At 38.8% G+C, this 25,600-nt stretch overlaps 1 protein-coding gene and 1 long non-coding RNA gene across 4 annotated transcripts in view; one reads left to right on the top strand and one right to left on the bottom strand.

Moving 5' to 3' along the window:
- The window catches only part of LOC103142469 (polypeptide N-acetylgalactosaminyltransferase 18-like), a 148,524-nt gene that overhangs the window by 83,455 nt on the left and 39,469 nt on the right, over positions 1-25,600 (top strand). For all 3 annotated transcript variants that reach the window (XM_016674580.1, XM_007558546.2, XM_007558550.2), the window contains exons 2-8: positions 284-491; positions 563-729; positions 4,625-4,811; positions 14,136-14,333; positions 16,116-16,230; positions 22,616-22,801; positions 24,325-24,462. In XM_016674580.1, coding sequence (XP_016530066.1) covers positions 284-491; positions 563-729; positions 4,625-4,811; positions 14,136-14,333; positions 16,116-16,230; positions 22,616-22,801; positions 24,325-24,462 — 1,199 coding nt within the window. The remainder of the gene's footprint in view (positions 1-283; positions 492-562; positions 730-4,624; positions 4,812-14,135; positions 14,334-16,115; positions 16,231-22,615; positions 22,802-24,324; positions 24,463-25,600) is intronic.
- Positions 6,282-7,224, bottom strand: LOC107836946 (uncharacterized). The gene is made up of 2 exons (XR_001662920.1): positions 6,573-7,224; positions 6,282-6,378 (listed from the first exon to the last, which is right to left on the bottom strand). It is a non-coding gene; the product is annotated as an uncharacterized LOC107836946 (long non-coding RNA).

The raw sequence follows: 25,600 nt of genomic DNA on the forward strand, positions 1-25,600 counted from the left end.
CACCTCAAATTGCATTTGGGTTTCAACCTTTTCCCTCATGTTGCTTACATTATCCCTCCAGCTCTAAGTAAGCAGGTTTTTCATGAAAACCGCAGAGCATACTTAACGCTTAGTCGGAATAGTATTCTCCCATGGAGGCATCCCTAATAGAGCTGAAAAACATTTATTTTTTTCCAGTCAATTCTTAACGCTCTCTTACAAAGCTGGAAAAAGGCAGCAGCTTGTATGGGCAAATACGTTGTTCAAAACTGTCTTGACTTTTTCCTCGTGTGTGTTTCCGCAGAAACCCCCCTGAAGGACGGCGAAGAAGCGGCGTCTTCCTCGGACTCTGCCGCAGACCCCGCGTCCTCGCTGTTCAACCACTGGGGTCGTGACCTGGGCCCAGAGAGCCGACGCGTTGCCCTCAAAAAGTTCCGCTACTTCGGCTACAACGGCTACCTGAGCGACCGCATCTCCCTCACCAGGCCCATCCCAGATTTACGACCGGACGGGTCAGTCCACCTTAAACTGTGCCGTTACTCAGACCTAGAAGTGTCTGAATCTCTGTTTTCCTTCTCCTCAGATGCAGAAACATGTCTTATTCGTCAGACCTTCCCCAGCTCAGCGTAATCTTCATCTTTGTCAACGAGGCGCTGTCGGTTTTATTGCGCTCCGTTCACACGGTCATCCAGAGGACGCCGTCCTACCTCCTTAAAGAGATCATACTCGTGGACGACAACAGTAACAGCTGTAAGAATCCTAAACCTTTTTTTCTTGATCTTCTTTTTGATATGCCCCATTTCAGCAATAACATAGTTTTTTTGTTTTTTTTTTTGGTTCAAAGACAGAATGTCGGACTCATTTGTATATCCAGTCTGCCTGGAGGGCCCATTATGCTTCACATAAGAAGATGTCATGTATTTGGATAACTCTGTTTGGAATGATTTTCTTTGTCCTAAAACCAATTTTTGTGTGAGTTTGCAAAAAAACACTTTGCAGTTTTGCCAATATTTCTTTGCTGACATATGGATTTATTGCACTACTTTACACCCAGCCCGTGTACTTGTAGTTGAGGATGGTGGAGGATGAGTTATTCTTCCCTCTTGTACCGTTATAACTGTGTAGCCTCAGATTTCCCAGGAGTAACTGGCAGGAATAGCAAATAATGACATGGAGACAGAGCGTCTCCCTCATCCTGATGTTAGAAAGATGGAAACGTGGAAATATTTGCAAAGAAACATGAGTTTTGACTTGGAAAAAGATTCATTTTCCCTCTTCAATTGATCATTATTTTCTCATCATACTGTAATTCCAATCTAATTGGTATTCACATAAATAATTGGAGCTGCATGTGGAGAGCCATCACGTCTCACAATGTTTTGGTTCGTTGCCCACTATCCCGACTGCCCACACATCCAACCACAGTCATCTGTGTCGAAGTGTGGAAGTGGTGCCTTAGTAAAGAAAGCAGCGACTTTGCAATTAAAAACAAGTATTGTGTTAAAGCATTTTTACATCTAGTAAAAGAATAAAAGTGGATTCCAACTTTTACAATACTGCAATTTGTTCACTTCATTACCTCACAGATGGTACAGGCCAAGCAATTCTCTCAAAGCGTTTATCTCTGTGGAGACAACTAAAATCATTTTAACTCCCTAATTTGTTTGTCAGACATAGATTTTATGATGCAGAGGAATCAAACATGGTCTCAGCCCGTCCATACCTGGACATTTAGAAAAATTTCAATTTGGTGGAGAAGAGAGACAATTAATGACCTCCTTTTTTAAATTGTTTGCTTATTTTTACAGTGTACTAAAAGTAAGTGGTGTGTAAAATTAACTGTAAAGTTAATTAATCCCTTCCTTAAAAAAAAAAAGAAAAAAGAAAAAAGTATGTTCTGAGTAGTAAAAACAGAGTTTGAGTCACCGTTTCTCTGAATATGCTTTCCATATTTAGCGAAGGTTAATGAGTTAATTAAAAGCAGATTCGGGTGCATCAAAGCCTGTTTTTAAGTAAAAGTCACTGGCTAGACATGGTCCTGTTTACGATGTAATTAAATGGGCTGTGGTAAAAGATGACTACTTTGTTCCTAACATTTTCCATTTTACCACAATTTTAGCATATCTCCAACAAGTTTGCCCTAATTGAAAATAAAATCCTTCCTCTAAATTAACCACCTGTGCTGGAGTGCCAAATTAGTGTCATTTTTAAATTGCAGCTGGGAGCCGCACAAAATCTGTACATGGGCGGCAAATTGCCTCTGGGGCACACTTTGGACACCCCTTAGGCACTTAGGTTATACAGTAGAACAGTGATCCAAAGCACTGAAGCAAGTCCACCTCTGGATGACTGAAAAATGAAATAATATTGGCAATAATAAAATATGAATGGCTGAAAAACAAAATAAAACTTTTTTTGTAATCCACAGACGAACTTGCAGTGTACCACTTGGCATTACTGCCAATCCATAATCAAACAGAAGCTGATTAAATCCCCCCAAAGAAATTAAAGACTTTGTTGTCACATTAAAAGGCAACGATCCAGACCTTGAGTCCAATTAAGTGCTGGCTCCTTCAGGTAAGCTACTGCAACAAAGTTTTGTATTTCATTTAGTGATTATTGTTTTTTCTCCTTTAGGCCATGTGCTAAATTAGGACATGAGTGGGCATTAGCTTCACCAGTAGTGTGTGAAAACATAAATAAATAAATAAATAAATAAATAAATAACTTGCTAAGACAGTTGCAGTCAAAGCCTGGATGTGACGTTCCGTTTCTGGGCCAGTGTTATTAATTGTTCCACGTTCTGCAGAGCATGTTGTATTTCATAGCTGCCAAATCTATAATTACTATTATGAGAAATCTGTCTCTGCTACATCGCCTGCAGATTTTATGGGTCTCCCACTGCCCCTCTGTTCTTCTGTAATATAATATAACACGGTTTAGTTATGGTAGCTGCACATAGCTGAATGCTGATTAGTGTAGCAACTAGTAGAATAAACACATTCGTCAATTTCCTCAAATTGTTCTCCACTAATTCATTACATGTATTTATAATTCTCTAAGAAATGTGACTTAATCCTCTTGCTTTGCTGCCACTTTCAATTGCACGGCGGTAAGTAACAATCAAGACAGGTGAAGAAAAGTAAGAGCTTAAATAATAAATTCTGCTTATTGATCTACATGGTGTAATTAAGACAAATTAGCTAAAGCTGGTTGAAATGCAAGAGCACTTACTGTGCACTGCCAAGTAAGTAGTAAATTATCTAGGACATTAAAAAACACTTTTGAAATCACAAACCTGTTTGAAAAACCTGTGTGTGTGTGCGTCCGTGTGAAGAATCTTTGAGCTGTCAGTGTTTTACCAGCAGCAGTCAACAAGCCTGGGTCTATGAAAAATAAGGGATTAATTGTCATGGGGGAGTCAAGTGTTCAGAGCATAGCCAATCCCAGTTCATATATTTTCACCTTAAGATGAGTGGTTTAAATGCTGGTGTTGCCGTTACTGGCTTAGCAACACTAACGTTGTTAAGTTGTTTACCAAAAAATATAACGAGCTACAAAAGCTGCAATATTAGAAGAAGATGCTAAAAATGTTTCTGTCATTTTCCAAATCAAAATGCTAGAAACATTTTGATTTGGATAAAGTCAATTTGAAAATTATCCACTTAAGTCTACTGGTACCTCTAAGTTAAAATACTGTGAAGAGGCTCAATATTTTTTTCACTTAATTCATAAAGTGAAATCAATATATTGCATATTGATTTCACTCTGCAATGCATCATCTTGGAGTGTGAAACATTTCAAGCATTTTTTTTTTTTTTGTATTTTATGATTGCAACTCACAGATGATAGAAAAGGGTTTCAGAAATCAGAATGTTGTGAAAAAATGATTGGAAATGCAAAGTACCGATCATTAATCAGCTAAATGGCTCTCAAGTTTTACAAACCTGTAAATAGTCATTGATACCTCTTAAACGTCAATAACCTGCAAAAGGTCTCTACTATAGGAGCTGGTTGTTTATAGAGTGCTGTATCTAAGCATATTTATCCAAAATCCATCCAAAATTGTAAGTTTTTCTGTACCTTTGGCGATGGCAACTTGGAGTTTAAAAATGGAGTGCATTGCTTTTACAGTTAATCTAAATAATATATGTCCGAGCGTGTCGCATATGCACACAATGAAGTGATTCCTGTGATACTCCAATCTCTTGCAATGGATCCATGTTACTTCCAGGTCAGAAACACACGGCTGCTCGTTAAAGGCAAGCACATTCTAGAGCTTCCAGGCTGATGGCATTAACGAATAAAGAGAATATGACAGCAGCCGTAGCCTGTAGGCACGATTACGCTGAAGAATCATAACAAGGAGATGAACATATTCTGTGGCCAGTGTGTACGTGTCTGTGTTTTCCAGTGACTATGTGCATTAGGAAATCATCTATGAAAAAAGATAACGATGTCAGTGACATTGTCTGTCGTCTGTTCTTTAATTTCTGTAGACCGGGGCCTGAAATGTTGCGTTTTAAGGTATCTTAGCCAACTTTGTGTTTTCGATTTATGCGAGTCAATAAAACTGATCAGATCGGTGTTTGAACAAGGTTCAGTAACTTCAGTCAGTGTGTTTCTGTGTTTCTTTTCTTTTTAGTGGAGCTGAAGGAGCACCTGCAGAGCTTCGTGGACGAGACAAACGCTCAGCACGGACCGGGGTTCGTCAAAGTGGTCCGCCACGCCAAGCAGGAAGGACTGATCCGGTCCAGAGTCAGTGGATGGAGGGCGGCCACTGCTCCTGTTGTTGCTCTATTCGACGCACACGTAGAGTTCAACACTGGATGGTGAGGAGAGAATTTCACGGAAAAAGAAATGAATCATCCTTCATTTGGCTCAGCCGTTCTATTTGAACGAGTTGAATCAGTTAGAGGTTGGTATTTGAAACTGTCCGCCCGGATCAGGACAGTCCTATGAATGACCGACATGAGCCCAGATTTTATTTTCACCCTCCATGTTGATGGCTCTTCTGCTCAAAGGGATGCACCAAACGCACAACAGGAAAAGATCATGGATGAAACCAAAAGTAGCAGAGAAGAAACGGAACATATATTTCAAAGAAATAGTGGGAGATTGGTGTGAGATTTATGGAAGTGGGACGATTTATCATACAGGAGACAAAAAGCAAATACACAATGCATGTCTCGTTTAATGTTCTTATGAATACTTTCACAAATCTTTCCATTGTGAATATAAGTCGAATTTACACAACGTAGCTGCTGTTAAGTTAAATCTCAAAATACACGCATGGACGATGCAATCTCCAAATTATGTTTTCATGTTCAGGGATGTGAAGAAAAAAAAACTTGAACTTGAACTCTACGCTTATTCTAAAGGTTTTTATTGTTCAACTAAATCTAAAATTCTCAAGAAGGCAACTCACGTCACTTTGGCCATGGAGACGAACACCAAAAACATTAAAGCCCCAGAAGTTAAAGTATATTATTTGATCGACTAAAACAATGAATGAGTTGGGGTTTTTTTGTCGACACTTTCAGTGTGTGCTTGCAAAAATATTCACACCTCCATTTTACACAATAAAGATGTGACATTGACACACTTTGAAGAATATCTCCCTTATCTATTTTTTTTTGTAGCCTCTAACAGGTTTTCTCCTAGAATTTACTGTTTTTAACTCTATCCATCTTCCCCTCAACTTCCTCTCCTTTAACATCTCTGCTGAAGAAAAGCATTCCCTCAGCATGATGGTGCCACCACCATGTGTCACTATGGGCATGGTGCGTTCAGAGGGAGGTGCAGAGTACATTTTCTGCTACTGTGTTTTTGCCTATGAACCATAAAAACTAAACTGCACACAGGTGGACTTTTTTTTTTAAACTAGTTGCACTTTTATTAAGGGCCATGAAGTTAAATGGGACTGAAAACAAATGCATTCCACACTTTTCAGATTAAAAAAAAATACTTTAAACGCCACTTGACATTTTTCTTCCACTTCAAAATTATGCTGTACTTGGTCTGTTACATAAATTTCTGTGAAAATATTGAAGTTTGTAACTTCAGTAGTAGAACATTTCAATCTCCATCAATTCATTTGAGAGGAGCTTTATAATCCGGTGAGACACCTATAAATTGCACGTGTGGTTATACTGCAAGATCGTAATAATTTAGACCCATTGTCAAGTTTTTTGCTCTCTTTAAACCATCTCGGCTTCTGCCCAAATTTGAAAAAGGCTTGCTCCCATCAAAGAAACGCAGGAACCACTCATCTCAGCGACATCTTTTATTTATCTTTCCTCTTTGTCTTTGGATTCTTCCAACTGACAGTGCAAAACCACCATGACTTTACATGGAGTAGTCAAGATAGTTACAGAAGTCACAGAGCAGGTTGAAAACCTACAAACAAATGAAACAAAAATCAATTGCAGATCACAATGACCTAACTAACTAGTTTTCCAGGTAATGTTAACAACCTACTTTTAAGTTAACAGTGAATGAACAAATAAATAAACTACATTCTAAACCCATTGAATCAAAGGCTAATTTGATCTTCTGAATGCAGATTAAATGATATAATGTCCAGTTCCTACCAGTGGTGTCTTTGTGGAAGCTTGAAGCCGAGGCTCTTGGTCTGAAGAGATCATTGTGAGCACAGGTGTGCCAAGTTACCTTATAGACTTCAGATGGGCCTGAGTGAAAGGGATGGGTGCGCTTGATTCTCTCTGATGTGTGTGCCAGTTGGGTGGAGCTAGTAAATGCACTCACAAGTGTACCATTTGCTGTTTTAACTTGACACCCATTATATGTGCTGAGGCAGTGGGAAGACTGGAAACGATGAAGTGGTTCCTCCGGAAAGATCGCAGACTGATCAAAGCAGCATCGTCTCTCTCTCTCGGTTCGCCTATGATTGCTGCAGTGAAGGAAAGGAGCAGCAACGTGTTGATAAGCTCATTCATGAAAAACCTTTTTGGATTTCTCTCGCTGCATGACTACTATCAAAAAGCTGTGTAGGTGGAACCTCCTTTTCTGTAAACTCGCCACTCAAGGCAGCTCTCAGCTGCAGAGGCCACTCGTTAGGTATTTATTAGCATTTTGGGTCACAGAGTTGACTGTGTAAAACTGGTTGTCATGACAGCAGACAGTCCTCACAATATAAAGTTCTTGATAAAAGTATACATTTGACATTTTTTGTCACAAACGTCATTGCATATTTAATTTTAAAGCCATATGCCCGCGCAAAGTATCACAAATGTGTGACATAAATGGATAATGATGCATGTTTTTTTCAGGTTTTTACAAAAAAAAAAACAAATCTAAAAATGTTATTCAGTGGATTCTGATGCCCTTACATAAAATCCAGTGCAGGCAATTCAGTTCATAAGTCACTTATTCCAGTAAATAGAGTTTATGTGTAATTTGAAGTGCGTGAACATATAGTAGTAGTATGAAGACCTACAGGGTTTGTTAGAGAACATTAGTAAGCAGAGCAATTTTAATTTATCATCCAGTGAAGGAGTTTGGCAAAACTGCAGACTTATCAAACCATTAGGGAAGCTGCCAAGAGGCCCTTGGTTACTCTGGAGGAGCTGCAGAGCTCCACACCTCGGGTCTGAAAGTCTATGGACAGAAAAACTAAAGGTCACAAACTCTACAAGTTTGGCCTTCATGGAAGGAAGAAGTCCATCAGAAGTTACATTTTCAGTTTCCCTACATAGAAACAATCAGTGTGGCAGAGAAATCAAACTGAAACCCACCTTCCCCTTTGTGGCTCATGGTAGTGGCAGCATTTTGTTGCTTTTCTTCAAAGTGGAACTCATCAGAATTAATTGAGAAAACGGGTAGAAATTAATACACAGCAATCGTTGGAGAAAACTATTTTTAGTTGATATTCGGAGAGAGTTACTATACATTGTGCTAGAACTTCCAGGTGAATACAAACATACACCAGACTTTTCTGAATTGTATTTATTTATTATTAAATAAAAAGAAAAAATATATATCTGCATTATGACTTGCTTACGTCAATCCATCCTGGCCGAGAACTCATCTGTACATATTTTCAACAAAGTGAGTTTTACAAGAAAAAAAAGTCTGCCTGTCTTTAAATGTTACAAATGGTTTCTGCATGTCTGTATGATGGACATTTAAATTATGTTAGTTCTCACTCAGCATAAAGTTCACAAGAAATTCTTCTTTTTCTTAACCCTCCCTGAGAAGATGGGAGAATAACACCAGCCAGCCATACCGAGACAAGGACGACAACACAAAGCAGGAATATTTCCTAATGAATCCATTAAGGACTGAATTACAAAGCAGTAGTTGATTACTGCCCCTATTAGCGTTGCTTGTTATGTTTCATCTGTCACGGTGATGAGGCCGCTCAGGCTCTCTAACATTTTAAGTGCCATTTTCTCTTTCCGCACAGATTTCATGTCAGTTTCTTTTTACTCCGGCACCATCTTCACCTCGGGGTCCCCCCCTTGAAAACGCTCCGCTACCACAACAGGGCTTTGTCCCCGTTAATCAGTTTGACAGCCCAAAAAAAACATCACACTCTCATGCTCGAATCAGAGTAACAAGCATGCACACAGTTTGCTCTCGAGCACATTTGTGCAAGCAGAGCGGGCGTTCTCGCTCGCACCGCATTACAGCGTCTGGGTTCGATCCAAAAGAGCATTTGTTGGCTGCTGTGTTCCAGATTAGAAAAAAGAGACACTTACAATGTTCCTAACCCTGCTACTCTAACACCCACACAAGCCCTTTATCCCTTACTCTCTCACTCCCTCTGCATACGCACCTCTTCATACACACACATCCCACACGAACCTCCTACGTGGCGGTACTGTGGGGGTACTGGTCTATGACTAATGAAATCCTTCTTGGCAGAGACGCAAAAGAGCACAGCTTGATTATAACACTTGTAATATTTCTTCTTCTTTTTTTTTATTTTTTTTTTTAAAATTGTGCTGAAATATTTATTGGTTTGGTGCCGATTGTCTGCGGATAAGTTGGAGCTGCGTCCGTGCCAGCATTATTAGCAGTCAAACAAACACAGCCGAACACACACCGAGGAACGAAGGAACAGTGAGCCCTGCCCCTCGAGTTCTTCCTGCTTTCATTTTTCTTCCTTCGCTAACAACTTCCTCTTAATCCTTCATCCTCCACGCTCTGAAGCACGCCCACTCCCTCGCAGATTTCGTATTTACTCAGAATTATCACTTTTTGTGGAAATTGAGAAATTGCTGTATAATTAGCCTCCATGAACTGATTGCCGGATCTACTAATTGTCTTTTTTTCCCCCTCATTGTAATTATCTGCAATGTTGCCTGTTCTGAGTCAAACACAAGTAATTACAGGGTGTTTTGTGTCAGAGTGATTGTCTAGCTGTTATCATGCTAATCCTCCTTTATCTTCGATGCTTTTATCTGCGACTCTCCTGTCATCTTAGCAAATTTTCCTTATGCAAAACAGGATGATTGCACAATGAGATATGATAAGGTGGGGCGAATATGTGGGGTTGGAAGCAAATCATTGAAAAGAAGGACCTTTGATTAATCTGCATAGCTTGGATCTAGTTACCAAAACGTTTTAAACAGAATCATAATAACTGGACACTTGCTTTTTCAAAAAAAAAAAAAAAAAAAATGTATTTCAAAGTAATTGCGGTGCCTGTTTTCAATGGGTCCTTCAAATTGGGTCAGGATCCCAGAGCAGGTTTAGGATCTCCATGAATCAGCTCTTGAGATGATTGCCAGATAATATTAGTTTGAAAATTGACTGTAAATACATACAGCAGGAAAAAAAAAAAATAGGACATCTTGAAAAAGTGAAAAAAAAAAATTGTCATCCATTTCAGAAAGCGAAACATGTATTTCTTTATTTGGAACATAATCACAGAGTTGCAGAAAGTTTTGAGTATGTCCGTCATGAGGTTTTTTTTTTTGTTTTTTTTTGGTTTCTTTTCATGGTGATGAATTGACGTGGTCCTGACCAGCATGGAGGGCAGAGCTGCCAGTTCACCATACTGTACTCTTATTCACCAGTTTGACTTGCTCTTTGAGAATTTAAAGCAGGACTAAAACCTTTCCACACCCACACCATACTGGCAGCACCACCAGTAAGTTATTGCACTGAACTTGTCGCTGCCTCTCTACAACTAAGATGCCCTCTCCATTCACCAATAAATACAGCACCAGTAAACCTTTAGCCACATTTTTAATACAAAAAAAAAAAAAAGAAAGTTTAGCAAACTTGCACCAAATCCTTGCTAGCTCAAGCACAGCATTCATGGCCGTAGAGTCCGTACAACGATCATTTCAGCGTGAAGCTCATAAAGACGTACCACAAGAGAGTCATAAGGTGACATAACATGGGAGGGTTGTGTTGTGGGAATGTGCTGCTGGAGGTGAGAGCCTGGTGACGGTGGAGTAGGCCGTCTTGTCAAAGAAAGATATAAAAACCTGTCTGTCATGTAGAGGAAGTGGAGAAGTGTCATCTTTGACTTTCAAATTAGCTGTCATCCAGAGTGACAATCTGAGACATGTAGCTCACAGTGCAAAGTCTTCATCCAGGGTGTGGAGTGGGAGAATAACATGTTTCAAATAGGAATCGAATTGGTTTTGAAAATCTCTGAGTGTGGGTTTAAGTTTACTGCAATACGTAACAGGTTACCTTGATTACAATGATCATGTTGCGTCTTCACTCTACCGTTTTTCATCAAAGTTTAAAAAGAATATTCGTCTTTAGGTTCAAAATGGAATACTTTGATACTCAAGATTGTAAAATCAAGTCCATTAGAGTTATTCTTTTCTTAAAAAAAAGTCAAATAAAGAACGAGAAACAAGTATGTATAAAAATTAAAACTGAGCATATTAAAATCCCTGGGTTCATAGATGGAATGTCATGTTGAATTTACCTCAAACTTTAACTTAAAAATAAGATTGAGCTAAAAATGTCAAGCAGATGCATATTCCAAGACTTTAATTAATTTGACTAAAAAAAAAAAAAAAAGAAAGAAAATGAAAGTTTATCTTTACAAAAACTTGCTTGAAGACATTGTTGCTCTTGGGTAATAAATATAATTCCATTTTCTTTGCAATAAATTGGTTGATAATTAATTGGCATTTACTGAGGCTACGCTTCATTTAAATTAGAGTTTCCCAGAGACTCAAATCACCAAAGACTTTTAGCATTCAGTAGTGAGGAAATTGTCGTTTTTTTTATTTTTTCTAAAGCTTTTAAGCCTTTACGATTTCTTAATGTGGAGGTCTCACTAATTGTTTTCCCATTACTATGGATTTTTTTTCCCCCCTCCGGCTTAGTACAGGGCTTGCTAAAAATGCTGACCATGTTTCTGTTTTGCTGTCTAGTAGCATAAATGTCAGTTTCCAGAGATGAGGTTCATCTGTAAGGAAAAGACAGAACAACACAGGAGTTTCACCTCATCTCTAATCGCAGAACATCAGAGTATTATTAATAATCTGTCCATACTTATTGGCACTCTTGGTAAATAAGTCTTTATTTCTTTCAGTAGCAAAGTCTCACAGTGATCATAATGTCATAATGTTAACGTTGTGCATCTCCATGTTTTCCTGTAGGACAATTTGTCCTGTAATGTAAGATTTCACAAGGTTGGACCAGTCAGAGAGAGGGAACGCGTTATTCCATCCAAATTGTTCAAGAGTCCTGACTCTTCTCTTCTGCTCATCTCAGTTTTTTTTTTGTAATATATATATATATATATATATATAAAATTATTTAGAGCTGTAGGACTAAAATGACAGTGGAAGACGTTTTATCCTATATCTGCAAAGCACCTTCTGTGTTAATTTTATACGTATTTTGGAGAAGTTCCCAGTGATTACCTAATTTCCATTTAATCCAAAAAAATACTACCCAAGACATCCTGATATTTCCTGACACGGCTCCTCCACAGTGGCTATGAGACGATTTCCGCATATTCACTTTTATTTTTATTCCAACATCTTTGAGTTAAAACCCTGTTATCTAGTAAAGCCAGATGAAGTAAACTTAATTTGTTTAGGCAACTTTTTTTCCAGACATGCTTTTTGCACAACCTGCTAAAAAGCATAATATTAAAGCATATATAAAATTCTGCCTTAATTCTTGCTATAGTGCAATATTATCTGGTCTTTCCCATTTCCGAGAGAGACTAAAACATGAGACTTGTTTCACACAATGTTTAAGCCCATTTATTTTATGCATTACATTTTATGGGAATTATTAGTAGTGTAGTGTGTTACTATCAGTGTCCTGGCTCTCTCATTAAACGCATAAACAAGAATAATTACACCATAAACACTTAGTTCCTGCAGGAAACACTGAAGTACACTTTGCATTTTTAAACGACAGCCCTCATCAGCAAGCTCTCCCATAAGAGGAAAGATTTAGATTTTTTTTCTAGATTTTATTGCCTTTATTCCAGCTTTTTAGTATAACTGTGCAGCGATTACAATCCTCTTTTTATTGTCGTTAAGCATTCGATAGACATTTTATCTACGAGAGAACTGTGTAATCTTGCAAGGTTTAAGCTATTTAAAACTTCTCAGTTGAGACTGTTGGTTTTCCAACGAATCTTTTTAGTGAAAATCTTTAGAGGAAAAAAAAAGTGCAGATCTAGTATAAAGAAGACAATAAGTGATTTACAGGTTTCCCTTCAATACTGAAACAAGGTTGAATTTTGCTTCTATATTATGACAGCTAAGCCTGATGCAGGAAACTTGATTACTTGTCTAAAAGTGCTGAACATGTGGGTCTTTGTCCCCAGCTTTTTTTTTTTTTTTTTTTTTTTTTTTTTTTTTAAATATACGCAGCAGTATGTGATATCTGTCCTTGTTAAACTAACTGGACCCGGGTGAATACTAAGTCATCTCACTGTTCCTGCAGATTTGCATCCACAGGATCCCGAATTATCTGATTGTGACCTGATCTATAAGTTCATAATCCCTTCTCAGCTCTTTGAAGTCTCCAGATTTTCCCAGATCCCTGCGTGACAACCAACCTCATCAACAAGAGTACCAGGTTTTCCCCGTGCGTCCTCTTTGATTCAAATCAAAGGGTCAAACGGGGTTTAGACCGATCTTCCTGGGAATTCATATTCTAGACACCTAACTTAGTCCTTTCTCTGATGGCACCTTGACATCCGTAAGGAGTCAACACCTCCGCTTTTAGATTCAGTTTTGTTAAAGGTGGATCTGACCTTTGTGATCCAGTCTCACTCTTCACTATTGATTCAGTGCACACAATAATTACACCATATCGGTTTATGAGTTATTTTTTTATTTTATTAAATCCTAATAAACATGAAACTGATAAATAAATGACAAGAACTACCAAAGCATTTATGACAAACTTGCTTCAATCTCAAATCTCTTAGTTTATGTAAGATAGTTGGCTTATTTTGCCTGCTATGGCTACAGTATGGCTGTCAAAAACTAAGTCACGCATTTATGTGTTTAAAAGTGAATTAATGAGTGCTCACCAAGAAGAGACATTATAAATCACTTGCACAATTTAAGAGCACACCTATTAGTTTCTCTGTATAAATCCCAGATGTTCTTAAAACTTAATGTTGTGAGACTAAAAGAGACCTTTAAAATATCATAAATCAAAACTGTTACAGATAATGGAGACAATAGGCTGAAGCAGCTTTAAAGTTTGTGGGTATTTTAAAAAAAATCACTTTGGAAGGACATAAAACAAAATTCATTTGTCTTTGTAAGATGTTTAAATGTTAAGAGCCATTTAGTGGTGCCTAAACACTTGCTTATACAGGGACTGACTGTGGGACACATCTCATTTGAAGAAGAGTGGAAATAAAATAGAGTAGTTATTTATTATGCTTACCGTTTTGTTTGTTTATGAGAATTAAATGTGAATTAAAATCCATTGCTAGCTGGTTTTGGGTCAATAAAATGGGAGAGGTTTTCTCCGCCGCTTTCAAAACAGGAGGAGCCGCGTTCTTCCACTTTAACTATTTTAGATGCCTATTAAAGCAATTACAATCCATTTCCAGCCACCAACTTTTTTTCTCTCTCATTTACGCACAAAAAATTATACTGAAGTCCTAGAAAGATCCATTTTGACGTTAAGCTTTAAATGCTAACAGTTGTGCGCGCTCCGTCTCCTCGCAGGGCAGAACCGATCCTGCAGAGAATAAAGGAGGACCGAACCAGAGTGGTCTCGCCTTCCTTTGACAACATCAAGTACGACACATTTGAGATCGAGGAGTACCCCCTGTCTGCTCAGGGCTTCGACTGGGAGCTTTGGTGTCGATACCTCAACCCACCAAAGTCCTGGTGGATGCTGCGCAACCACACAGCTCCCATCAGGTAAGCAGAAAGCTTCCTGTGCATTTCTACTGAGAACATTCCAACAATATCTGTGGGGGGAAAAAAACAACAACAACAACAAAAAAAAACCTCGGTTGTATTAACAAGCGTTAAGTAGCAATAAAGCGTATTGAAGTGTCTTTGATGAGATCACGTACCATGTTCAATTTTACGTCATGATGATTGAATTCTAATTCAAAAACACTTTATTCAAAATGCATCACGCATTAGCAGTAACCCGCTGCAACAGAATTGCAATATAGAACAATCACGCAATGTTACAAGCCAATACAGGCATATTACCAGAAACTCAATACCTGTGGCCTGTGTGATTAATACGGGTTGCAGGGCCTGATTTTAGAAATAAACCCAGCAATAAAAGCAAAGTTGCTTACTCATCGATATCTGCGAAAACCTCTGCAGCTGCAAGCAAGCAAACACAATGTTTATAGATTGTGGCAAAAAAAAAGACACATCTTCAATATTATGACCAAGAAAGATGAATAGCCCCAACTATTTACTTGTCTATATGACCAAATACCTGAGAGCAAGAACCCTCCAGCTTTTTGACAAAGTGTTTTCTGAAACTCTGCCTTACTTGCAAGGAAATAGTTGACTAGCTGATTTTCAGAGTAGAGACAAATAAGACATTTATAAATTCTTCCATTTTTAATAGAGCGGCAAGAACCCAAATGCAGAATCAAGGCATGCAGCATGCAGCGTAAGAAGCGTGAAACCAGCTAGCAAGATACCATTGTGCATGGGAGGATGAAACGGGTCGGATCTGAGCAGCGGTGCTCCAAATTTCAGCTGCTTGTATCCACAACCTGTGCATTCAGTCGTGACTTTTTTCTGATGACATCGTGTGAGACTTAAAAGGCGACAAGACCAGTAAATCAGTAGATTCACGTTTCACCCTTGTTAGCTGAGCTACGTTCACTACAGTTATCTGTGGCTTCACGAACATTACTGCAGTCCATCCTATTGTTGGTCTTTAAAGCTCAAATATTGACCTGAACTGCTTCGTTTGAGGCAGATACTGACCCCTGATCCAGAGGGAGCCGTCTTTCTGGTTCAGAGAGCCATGACCCTCTCTGACTTAGAGGAACTGACTTTTTTTTTTTTTATCATGGATGTCTCACCCGGCTGCACGCTGCTCCGGTGGCAGCTGAAGATGCTAACAGAACCGCATCATCTCGAAAAAGCAAAGTTCTCCACCTCTATTCACAGATAACTGTGTTATAAAAAAAGAAAAAAAACGACCACAGTTTATATATGAGCCGTGATCTCAATGCGATGTTTGATGTTGAAACCCTGCCGTGGGAGCGCTGTCTGTTTGCCAATCTGTCTATCCTCGGGGAAGAAAAATTCCCCCCAACAAGTTGTTTTTGTCAGTCTGTTGTATTACATATTGATATGAGGAGATGTGTGGGACTGACGGGATGAATACTAATCGGAGTTATTTTTCCACTCCTGTTGATTCAGTTTGATGTTGATCCCTCCTTTTGAACAACTGCGCCGTTTGTTTGTATGACGACACATAGGTTGAGTTTGACATGCTAAGACGTTTCTCCAGAGCTGTGAATATGTAACGTTCTCGGGATAAAAACACAGCTCCTCGGGATGCGATTTCCAGTGTGGGCTAATTGTGGGTTAGAATAAAGCTTTTTGTATGTGGGCTTCAGAGAATATTTGCATTTAAGCTCCCCTATTGCTTTGCATTTAAATCAATTTTTTTTTTTTCTGACACCTCTCCTTCCTCCGTTTCCTTTTCTATCTCAGGAGTCCTGCTCTGATTGGCTGCTTCGTGGTCGACAGGAAATACTTTGAGGAGATCGGCCTGCTCGATGAGGGAATGGAAATTTATGGTGGAGAAAATGTGGAGCTCGGCATCAGAGTAAGACGAATCTCTGCACCCGAGGATGTTCGTAATCTCTGTTGCATGGTGCCATCTGGAAAAGTGTCTTGCAGCCATTGTCACTGTCTGAATTGAAATAATCTTAATTGTAGCCTCGTTCCTCCTGCAAAAGGCAGACAAATGACCTTTCCTTTGACAAAATGGGAGCTTTATCTGTCATCCATGTTTTTCATTTAGCCTGACTCAAGCAAATCGAGCTGATTATTAATGATTCAACTTCAGTAAGATAAAAAAAAATGTAACATCAAAACTTTAACATAGTGTTGAAATGACACCGAAACACCTTTAAAATAAAGCAATATTACTGGTATATTTTACTTTATATTGCTATGAAGGTGCTGTATTTATTTTCAGTTTAACACCTGCTTTTATGCTTTAAATAAATTCAAATGTATAGACTTAGATTTATGCATTTACAAAATACATATCGCTACACAAAATTTATTTAGATATGATTGAGACCGTAAATATTTACACCATACTTATTGTGTAGATGTATACTTTTTAATGGATCCTGGAGCTCAGCCAGTTGTCTCAATTTGTATGTTAGACTCATAAAGATACTAGTATTTTTACACGGTTCAAAGGAACAAGCAGACGGCTTTAAATAAATGTTACGTGAAGTTGAAGCAGGTAGTCTGATGATGATCTTTTTTTTTCAGCTATTTCTTTCAGTTCACCACTACCACTGACTGTGAAATACACTATCACCATGACAACTATGTTTGATGTTTCAGTGTTTTTGGGTTTGAGATGCTCACCTTTACTCCTTCAGAGATCATGTCAGTGTGGCCAAGCAGCTTAATCCTAAAGTCCTTTTATCATAAACTATACTCTGTTCTGGTTGTCCATGTGGCGGCTTACGTGTTTCTGTCAAACTTGAGTTTTTGGGTCGGTTGTGTTGGCTGCAGGAGCTTCGGCTCTCTGACACAAACAAACAAATAAAAAACACATAAAATATTCTATGTAATAATTTTGACCGTACTGTGATGGTATTTTATAAATTATTTAAAGAATCATAAATTGAAAAAAAAAAAAAAAAAGCACTCTCCTGCAATTTGGGTATTTTACATCAATGGTGGACTGAACCTTAACCTGCAACTCAAGTCTGAGCCAACCTTGTTACTCAGTTTTGAGAAATCCTTAAATGCCTCTGTGGAAATGAGAAGATGTATTTAACATTTTATTGAAAAATTCCTGGAATCCTATCGATCCAAATAAGCCACCCCTCCAACGCCACCACTGCACAGACTAATTATCTGAACACTGATGTTATCATAAAGGATTATTTGCTCCCTATAAAATGCAGCCCATGATCAGACATCCTCCCTGCAGGAGAGCTCTCAGTGTTGCAGTCACAACCCTGACAGTGTGTGCTATTATGAATCGAGTCAGATGTTCCCTCCAGCTGCTGGCTGCTCTGCGCACAATCCGCTTCTTGCCTGTGCCCTAGAACAGGGCTCAGAGTCACGCACAACCCTCTGAAGGAAGAAAAAAAAAATGGTGACAAACACAGAAAAGAAATGCTGAGGCTCTTCAAACCTCTTAGTGATCTTACTGCTTACTGCGCTGATCTTCACATGTTTGACATTCAAGGTGGGCGGTAACGGGATGGGTTATTCCTCTATGGGCGTTGCAAGAGCGCACACTAAATAGCTGACTCAATTACAGGTGGACTTCTTAGTACCGATTCATTATCATTTAAATGCCACATCCGACTTAAGCACTGTTATCAACCATTAATAATCACAGTGTACCCGTCTTCTGATGACTATTTCAGCACAATGCACAGCATCCTGAGGTTTAGATCTTCTTAAAACGCATATCTTCAACGTGTCAATGAATCGGAGACGAGCCTGGTAATTGATAGGTCTGCCTCCTCGCTGGAACCGCTTAAAACCTAGAACAGAATCCTATGTGATAGATCAGATCTCTAATATAAAACTTCAAAATTCAAGAATTTTGTTTTTAATGGGGAAGCAAAATTGAATACAGAGAAGCAAACTTTTGTCAAATATGTTTGTTTGTTTTTTTTGTATTCCCTTGCTGCAGCATTTTGGACCAGCTGACAGCTTTTAAATTTGGGAGGGGGGGCTTTTAAAGATTCGCAGTAATTTATTCTTTAAAAATAAAGACGTTTTTCTGCACCATTATGGAAAGGTCGTCAATGTTATGCAGGTGAAAGACGGATCTTGAAAGCATCTAGATTTAAAGCAGACAACTTGTGTCAAACATAAGGATGCAGCATTTTGTGGACAGCCCAACACATCTGGTCCCATGGCTGACTGCTTATAGACACTAATTTGGTTTGTACAGGCCAGAGCACATCCCATTGTGAATAAATTTAGCTGTTTGCACTTTGTCCTCTTCTCCATTGTTTGGAAAAGGTGGTTCTGTGATTTACCAATTCTTCTTATAGGAGCTATTGATCCTTTCCAAGCTTATTAAAGCTGAGATGCTCCAGCCCTTACCCTCTAAACTCAAGTTAAAAACAACAAACTGTTGTCGATTTCAACTGAGCTCAACAGTATTTTATTTTTTACGTGTCTGTTGCTGTAATCCGTTGAAATGGTTGGTGCAGCATTAGTATTGGCATGCCATTTCTACCTAAATGGTCCCGCGATACATGAGATCAAATGAAATTTTAACTTGCCCGTTTTCGCAGAAATATCTTATTTTACCAAAACACATCAGGAGTGATGGGAAGAATCAATATCTTCACTCTTTTGCTGACTTGGCACCATAACACTGTAAACTGCTCCTCTTTTAGATCAATGATTATGCAAATCAGTGATGATGTTTTGACAGAATCAGTTGTCCTTGTGTCTCAAGGGCTTTTCTCTTACTCTAAATAATTCATCGCGTGTGAAGTTCAGCCCAGGGTTTAAGGCAGAGAACAGCCAGTTTGTTCTATTTCTATCTGCGTCTTTCCAACCAGCGGCGCCTTTTGTTATCATTGAGATTTATTCCCTCCCCCCCAACATAATTTTTTATTTTTTCGCCAAAGCATTCAGTATTTCTGGGCCTATTGTGATAAAAACTGCTTTCATGAAGCTTCATCTGCGCCTCGGCACGTTATGGTGCGCATTTAATCCTCATTGTCTCAAGACAGCTTTTCGTTATCGCTACAGGCAGTCTCCGCTTGATATGATTTATAACACGCAACTTCACTTGTTTTATTATCTTCTCATTAAAACTTCTGAAAGTCCATAAGTACAATTTGGTGAACATCAACCAAAAAAAAAAAAAAAATAGAAAGAAAAAGTGCAAGACTAAGAAAACAGTTACGAGTTGTGAATGTTCTGCATGGCAGTTTTTCCCCGGAGGAGCAGATTTTTAGTTTGAAAGAGAAAGAAACAAAGCCCACCACCTTCTATTCATATTTTTATCCCCTCTCTGTACTTCCCACTTTATCTCCCTTTGTCACATTTTATTTAATGTTTCACACAATTTCTCCTTTTTTTTTTTTCTCTTGTCTTTTTTTAACATTTGTCTCTATCTCGCTCTGCACACCCACCTTCTCAGACACTGTTTGCTATACTTGAAGAATACCCCCTCATGCTCTAACCCCGTGTTGTAAATCCAGGATGGAGAGAGCTGCGAGGTATTTCTGCGAGTGGCATTCACCACCTCAGAATTTGGCTCTGGTTTTATGCTCCTGTCTGGGCTCTGAGCCAGTACAACAGTTTAGTTATTGCTCTGCAGCAGCTCTTTGCTTTGAATGGACGCAGGCAATGAGGCAGCCCTGAAGGAAAGATTTAACACACAAACACAGCAAGGGTTGCTATACGCATTTAAAAAAAAAAAAAAAAAAATAAAAAAACATCCACGAAAGTCTGGAAATGCTGGACCTACCAAGGAGCATCTTTACAGGAGTTGGTATTGGTTTTGCTCTTAAATTTGTATGGGTAACAAAGGGACCTTTGCAGGGGGAAAAAATGCTGTAAAAGCAGCTATAAAAAGGACAGTTTTTTGGAGAATATTAATTCACGTCTTTTCTAAGCGTGCTTCCTGACACGGAAGTACTTTCAGTCATCTTTTCACCATCCTCACTGTGGAAAATAGTGCAGGGATCATCATGCTGTGAGGACATATTTTTCTGCAGCGACTGAGAAGCTGGTCAGAGGAAGATGGATCAAGCTAAGTACCACATTTTACTGCAGTATACCAGTTAAAACCTGCAATAGACGTAATAGTAGGTTGAGTCAAGATTGAGATGCTTCAGATAAAAGTATACCCATGTATTAGATTTAAGATGGCAGAGAACTTTTGGTTAGAAAAATATTTACAAACAGGAAGAATAGCGGAAAAATGTCAGTTTCTATGTGTGCTTATTGATATCAAAGAGACTTGCTTCTGTGATTGCAGTGAAAATCGTTTCTACAAACTATTAAATCAGTTGGCAGAATAGATGTGCACACCACACTGTATTACCCTTTTATTTGTGAGAAGTTTTTCCTTCCACTGTACAATTGTGCCGTATGTTGTGTTGATCTAGCTCAACAAACAAACAATCTATTGATGTTTCTGGCATTTAGTTGAGAAAATGTGAAAAATTTCATTACTACTTTTACAAGGTTTGGCACAAAGACATTTAGAGTAAAAATCAGGACGGCGCCAAAGCTGGTTCTTCTTTCTTTATTTGTTAATCAGGGTGACCTTTCCTTCCTTATTATTAGTTCCCTGAAAAGAAAACAGGATGATGACGCCAGCCTTTTTCTGAGAGGTTCAGACAGTTTCTGACAATAAGCGTTCTCAGTGTTTGGACAAAATGATTAAGTGCTCTAACATTATGTTGAGGCTGCTGTGTTTTTTTTTTTTGTTTTTTGTTTTTTTTATAGGGAGGGGTCACAAATCATCTATTATCTTTGTGAATAATAAAATAAAAAGCTGCCAAGTTGCCGTCAACCTCCAAAACTCAAACAGCAGCTGAAATGTCATTAGATGAGAAAGGTCAGCCAGGCTATGACACGGTGGTACCCACAAGAAACTACGACATGCCATGTGAAGAACTGAACCCAAGTATTGAAATTAATTAAGGCTGAGGCTGTGGTACTGTGTTTGACATTGTTTTGTTTTCCTAATTTAGTATTTGTATCTGGTCAACTGGAGGCTAACAACATAAAGCAGCACCAGTTTTGGCATATTTACATTGTTTGCTCATCTGTTTATTACCCAATTAGATAATTCAAATTAAAATAACAAATTGTCGAAATATGAGTGTGCCCTGAGAAGCAGCACATTAGGACTAAATTTGTGCTTGTGTTCACTTTCAATCATAAAATCCTAATTGTTCAAACACCTCAGATGATACATGTTAGTCTAACAGGAAAATATTAAAATGCTTTACAATCCAAGTAAATACTAAACTTTGCTTGGCTCACAGCTAGACCAGTAAATAAGATAAGGATGTGGCATTAAAACGTTTCTAAAGGCCGGTCCGTTCTGAACAAGAACAGAGAAATGTGTTCTTTCTCCCAGGACTGGGAGAACTAAAGGACATCATCCTGTTCCCGTCGTCCTGGTTTGGGAGTTTTCACAGCTTGTCCTTGACACGTCGTCTTCTGCTGCTGCTGCAACAGCTCTTATAAACAGATGCTGCAGTCGGAGGAACACATGATGAGGACTCCCAAGAGTTCTGCACTTTACTTTTTATTAAGTGTAGGATATCCTGGCCAGAAACAACTTTGTTCTTATTCTTTCCACCTTCAGTAAAAGTAGAAATTGTTCCGTTCCTGTAGGTTATGTATTGGCCTTAAGCATATGCTTAAAGTAAGCTAAAACTGACTTTAAACAGTTTTATTTATTTATTTTTTAAGCAAAAAATTATCAAGATTTATGTCAGCGATAATTGCTGACAGACCCTAAAATATAAAATGTGTGTGTGCACGTGAGGCACAGACTCAAGACATGAGTGTTTTTATAGATGGATTTGATCTGAGTGAGAATTCAGATAAATTCCTTCCACGTTCATTTGTGTTGTACAAACAGGGACTTATATTTACCTTTTTTATATCTAAGTTGAAAAAAAAATCTAACATTAAAGTACCTCTGGTGGACTGTACGTTCGTTCTTATTTATAGTGAATCCTGCACGAAGCTGTCGTCGTGCTAGCTTGGCTTTGCTCACATATTTGACAGCTTTCTACTCTCAACAAGGTGTAGAAAGGTGGAAAAATAGCAAGGCACCTAGATGAGCATTCTCAGCATGGTCTTACGGCTCTGTTACGCTTCTGTTAACAGGTTGAGTCAACGCATTCGAGTAGTTAATCTGCTTCTTTCAACTCGCTCCGACTTGGCAGGTGCAGAAAACACCTGCTGTTTTTCATTTTGAACTGCCAAACAGCCTCTGATTATCCCAACAGGTGTGGCAATGTGGGGGCAGCGTGGAGGTCCTGCCTTGCTCCAGGATCGCCCACATCGAGCGCGCTCACAAGCCCTACACGGAGAACTTGACGGCCCACGTGCGGCGCAACGCTCTGAGAGTGGCTGAAGTGTGGATGGACCAGTACCGGAGTCACGTCTACATGGCCTGGAACGTCCCACTGCAGGTGAGCAGCTGCTTGGAGTGTCATTCTCATGTTATTTGTGGGTGAAAGACTGCGGGTTGGTGGAATTGTGTATGTGCTTTTTTTTTTTTTGCATTGAGGAATCTTCTAGCAACCACATTTAACTGGATTATTTATTTATTTATTTATTTATTTATTTATTTAATGTTCTCTCATGTATGAGCCAAGCACTGCCCCGTTCCTGAGTAAAGTAGCTTTTTCTTACCTGATTGATGAATAAACATTTGAACAGTGTGATTTACTGACAAAACATTTTGGGGGGGGAAATTTTTGCAAAACTTCGTGAATTCCATTAGATTATTAAAATCTTCCAAACCAAGTTTAGACTTACTTTATCTTCATAGCATTTGCAATCTTTTGATTACCACGGAGCTTTTTAAAACAGAAACGGTGCTGCATCTAAGAGTTTCCGCCTCTAGACTTCATACAACACAATGAAGTCACATCAACCATCCATTTTCTAACTGTTTACATTCTCAGGCCACTCAGCTGGACCTTATTTTGTCATCACAGCTGCCTTCATTCTAACTGACTCAACAAGGTGTCTGAAACTGAGGTTTTGGTCCCCAAATAGGTTGCAGTTCCCAACAGTTGCTGCAGAATTGTCGCCTGCCTCTCGGTGGTGCAAATGTCCATTTTCCCCCTCACATCCCAGCTGCTGCTATTAACTTCATGTCATCTAAAACAAGTCTCCAACCTTTTCTGTTTCGACATATGACACTAACAAGGCTTTTTTTGTCCTAACAGCTTTTGCTTACTGGATATTTTCTCTGTTTTGGACAATTGTCTGCAAATCTGAGATTGTTGTGTGTGCAGTTTCTGAAATATTCAGTCCAGCCCAACAACGGTGCCACAGTCAAAGTCCCATAAATCACCTTCTGCATCCTGATGCTTTGAACTTCAGAAAGTAATTTGCAACATGGCTAGACGCATAAATGCAATAAGTAGGGCTTGGTTGATTGGTTATTTGTTTCAGCAAGCAGCTACCGATCAAAGAACTTTAATGTTTTATTCAAGAGTAATAGGAAAAACGTTTTCTGTCAAAATTGGACTTCAGTTTTGTTTTTTAATTCATGGTATATGCTGTCAGTTTTTTTCCCCACTTAAATCCATTCTGAAAAATTAAATCAGAAAGTTATCAGAATACTTTGTTAGTTAAGGCTCCCTTAACCATCTGCTGCTTAATAGCTTGCAGTCATCATTCCTTCTTTTCTAACAAAAATGGGTCTTTTAAATGAATGCCGTCCCCCCAGGACTTTCCTCTCCAAACATTTATTGTCCTCTTTGGGCTCCTTTATTATTTAAGGCTCTCAAGTTGGCCTCGTAGAACTGCTGCAGAGCTGGAAGGAGCCGGCGGCCCTGAATTCAGCTGCGCGATTACTGCGGCATTTCAAATCTGAGGGTCGAAGCGCATTGTATTTTATCGCACTGCTTGAGGTCGCGGAGTATTAGTGAAAAGCTAAAACTGGAAAACTAATGTGCTTGTGTTTACTCCTTCCCCTTAGAACTCAGGGATAGACATCGGGGACATTTCTGAGAGGAAGGCCCTGCGGTCCCGACTCAGATGTCGACCGTTCAGCTGGTTCCTCTCCAACATCTACCCAGAGCTGCGCTCGTACAGCGACACTGTTGCTTATGGAGTGGTAAGTTTCCTTTAACAACCCTGATTTCGGTGACAAAGACTCCCCACAAAACTACAAAGACTCCCCACAAAACGGCTTCATAGACTTTTTGGATTAAATATCAAGGCAGCATAAAATCACAGCGCTGCACCATAATTTCCCTCCGCACCATAATTTCCCTCCGCCTCAAATCCCAGCTCCTCCAAACAGGAAATGAAGTATTTGGTGCCATTCACATTTATCATGAAAAAGTGGCCATTTTTATTCTTGTTATACATTTAGACTCTAATACTTTCAAATCAGATTTAGTCTTTTCAGAGACTCTAATTTTCCCCTTTTTCAATTAAAGACATTTAATTAAACAGTTTAATTAAATCTATAGGACTCGTACAATTAAAAATGCCCAAATTAATGAGTCTCTGTTACATTCGAGCCTTTCATAAATGGGTTGGCACGCTGCCGATAAAGCCTATAATTGTCTCTGCAGTACGCAGAATTCTCAAGTTTTATTCCTGGAGTCTTTGACCATGCTCCACACCACTCAGCACTTACAGTATTTATATCAGTATTTGTAATGTACATACAGTTAATAAAACCTTTTTTTTTTATAGTGATAGCACTCTTCAGTGGGGTTGAAGGGTAATCGCAACTTTGGTTTTACGCTGACTTTCTAGGAAAAGAGCTCAGCGGGAATCCGTGGGAATTGCTTGTGTGTTTTAGGCTTTTTCCTGGTTGAGAAAAGCTTTAATTCACAGCAACCTGGACTCTTATCTGGACCCTCAATAAAGATGTAAAAATAGTCCAACATTTAATTAACCTCTTATTGCCAGAGAAGATGTTTATTCTGAAAAGCTGAGAAATGTCCAACCTTGAAGTTGCCACATTAGTAAATAATTGTTTTAACAGTGATCCTTTTGCATCCACAAAATAAATGAAAACAAAGTATATTTTTAATTTGAACTGTACCTTTTTAAATTGAGAGCTTCAAGAAACCTTTTCTTTTTTTTTTTCATAATGCGTGGCTGAGCTCTGCTTCATGAGATCAAAATAAGTCGTGACACAATGGCCCATTTATCTTATCCTTGACCACTAAATCAGACACACACTGAGCGACACAGTAAAAGCGAAATCCACAAGAAGCCTGCAGCAAAGGCTGGCT

This window comes from Poecilia formosa, unplaced genomic scaffold, assembly GCF_000485575.1.
Source record: "Poecilia formosa unplaced genomic scaffold, Poecilia_formosa-5.1.2 Scaffold97, whole genome shotgun sequence".
Lineage (NCBI taxonomy): Eukaryota > Metazoa > Chordata > Actinopteri > Cyprinodontiformes > Poeciliidae > Poecilia > Poecilia formosa.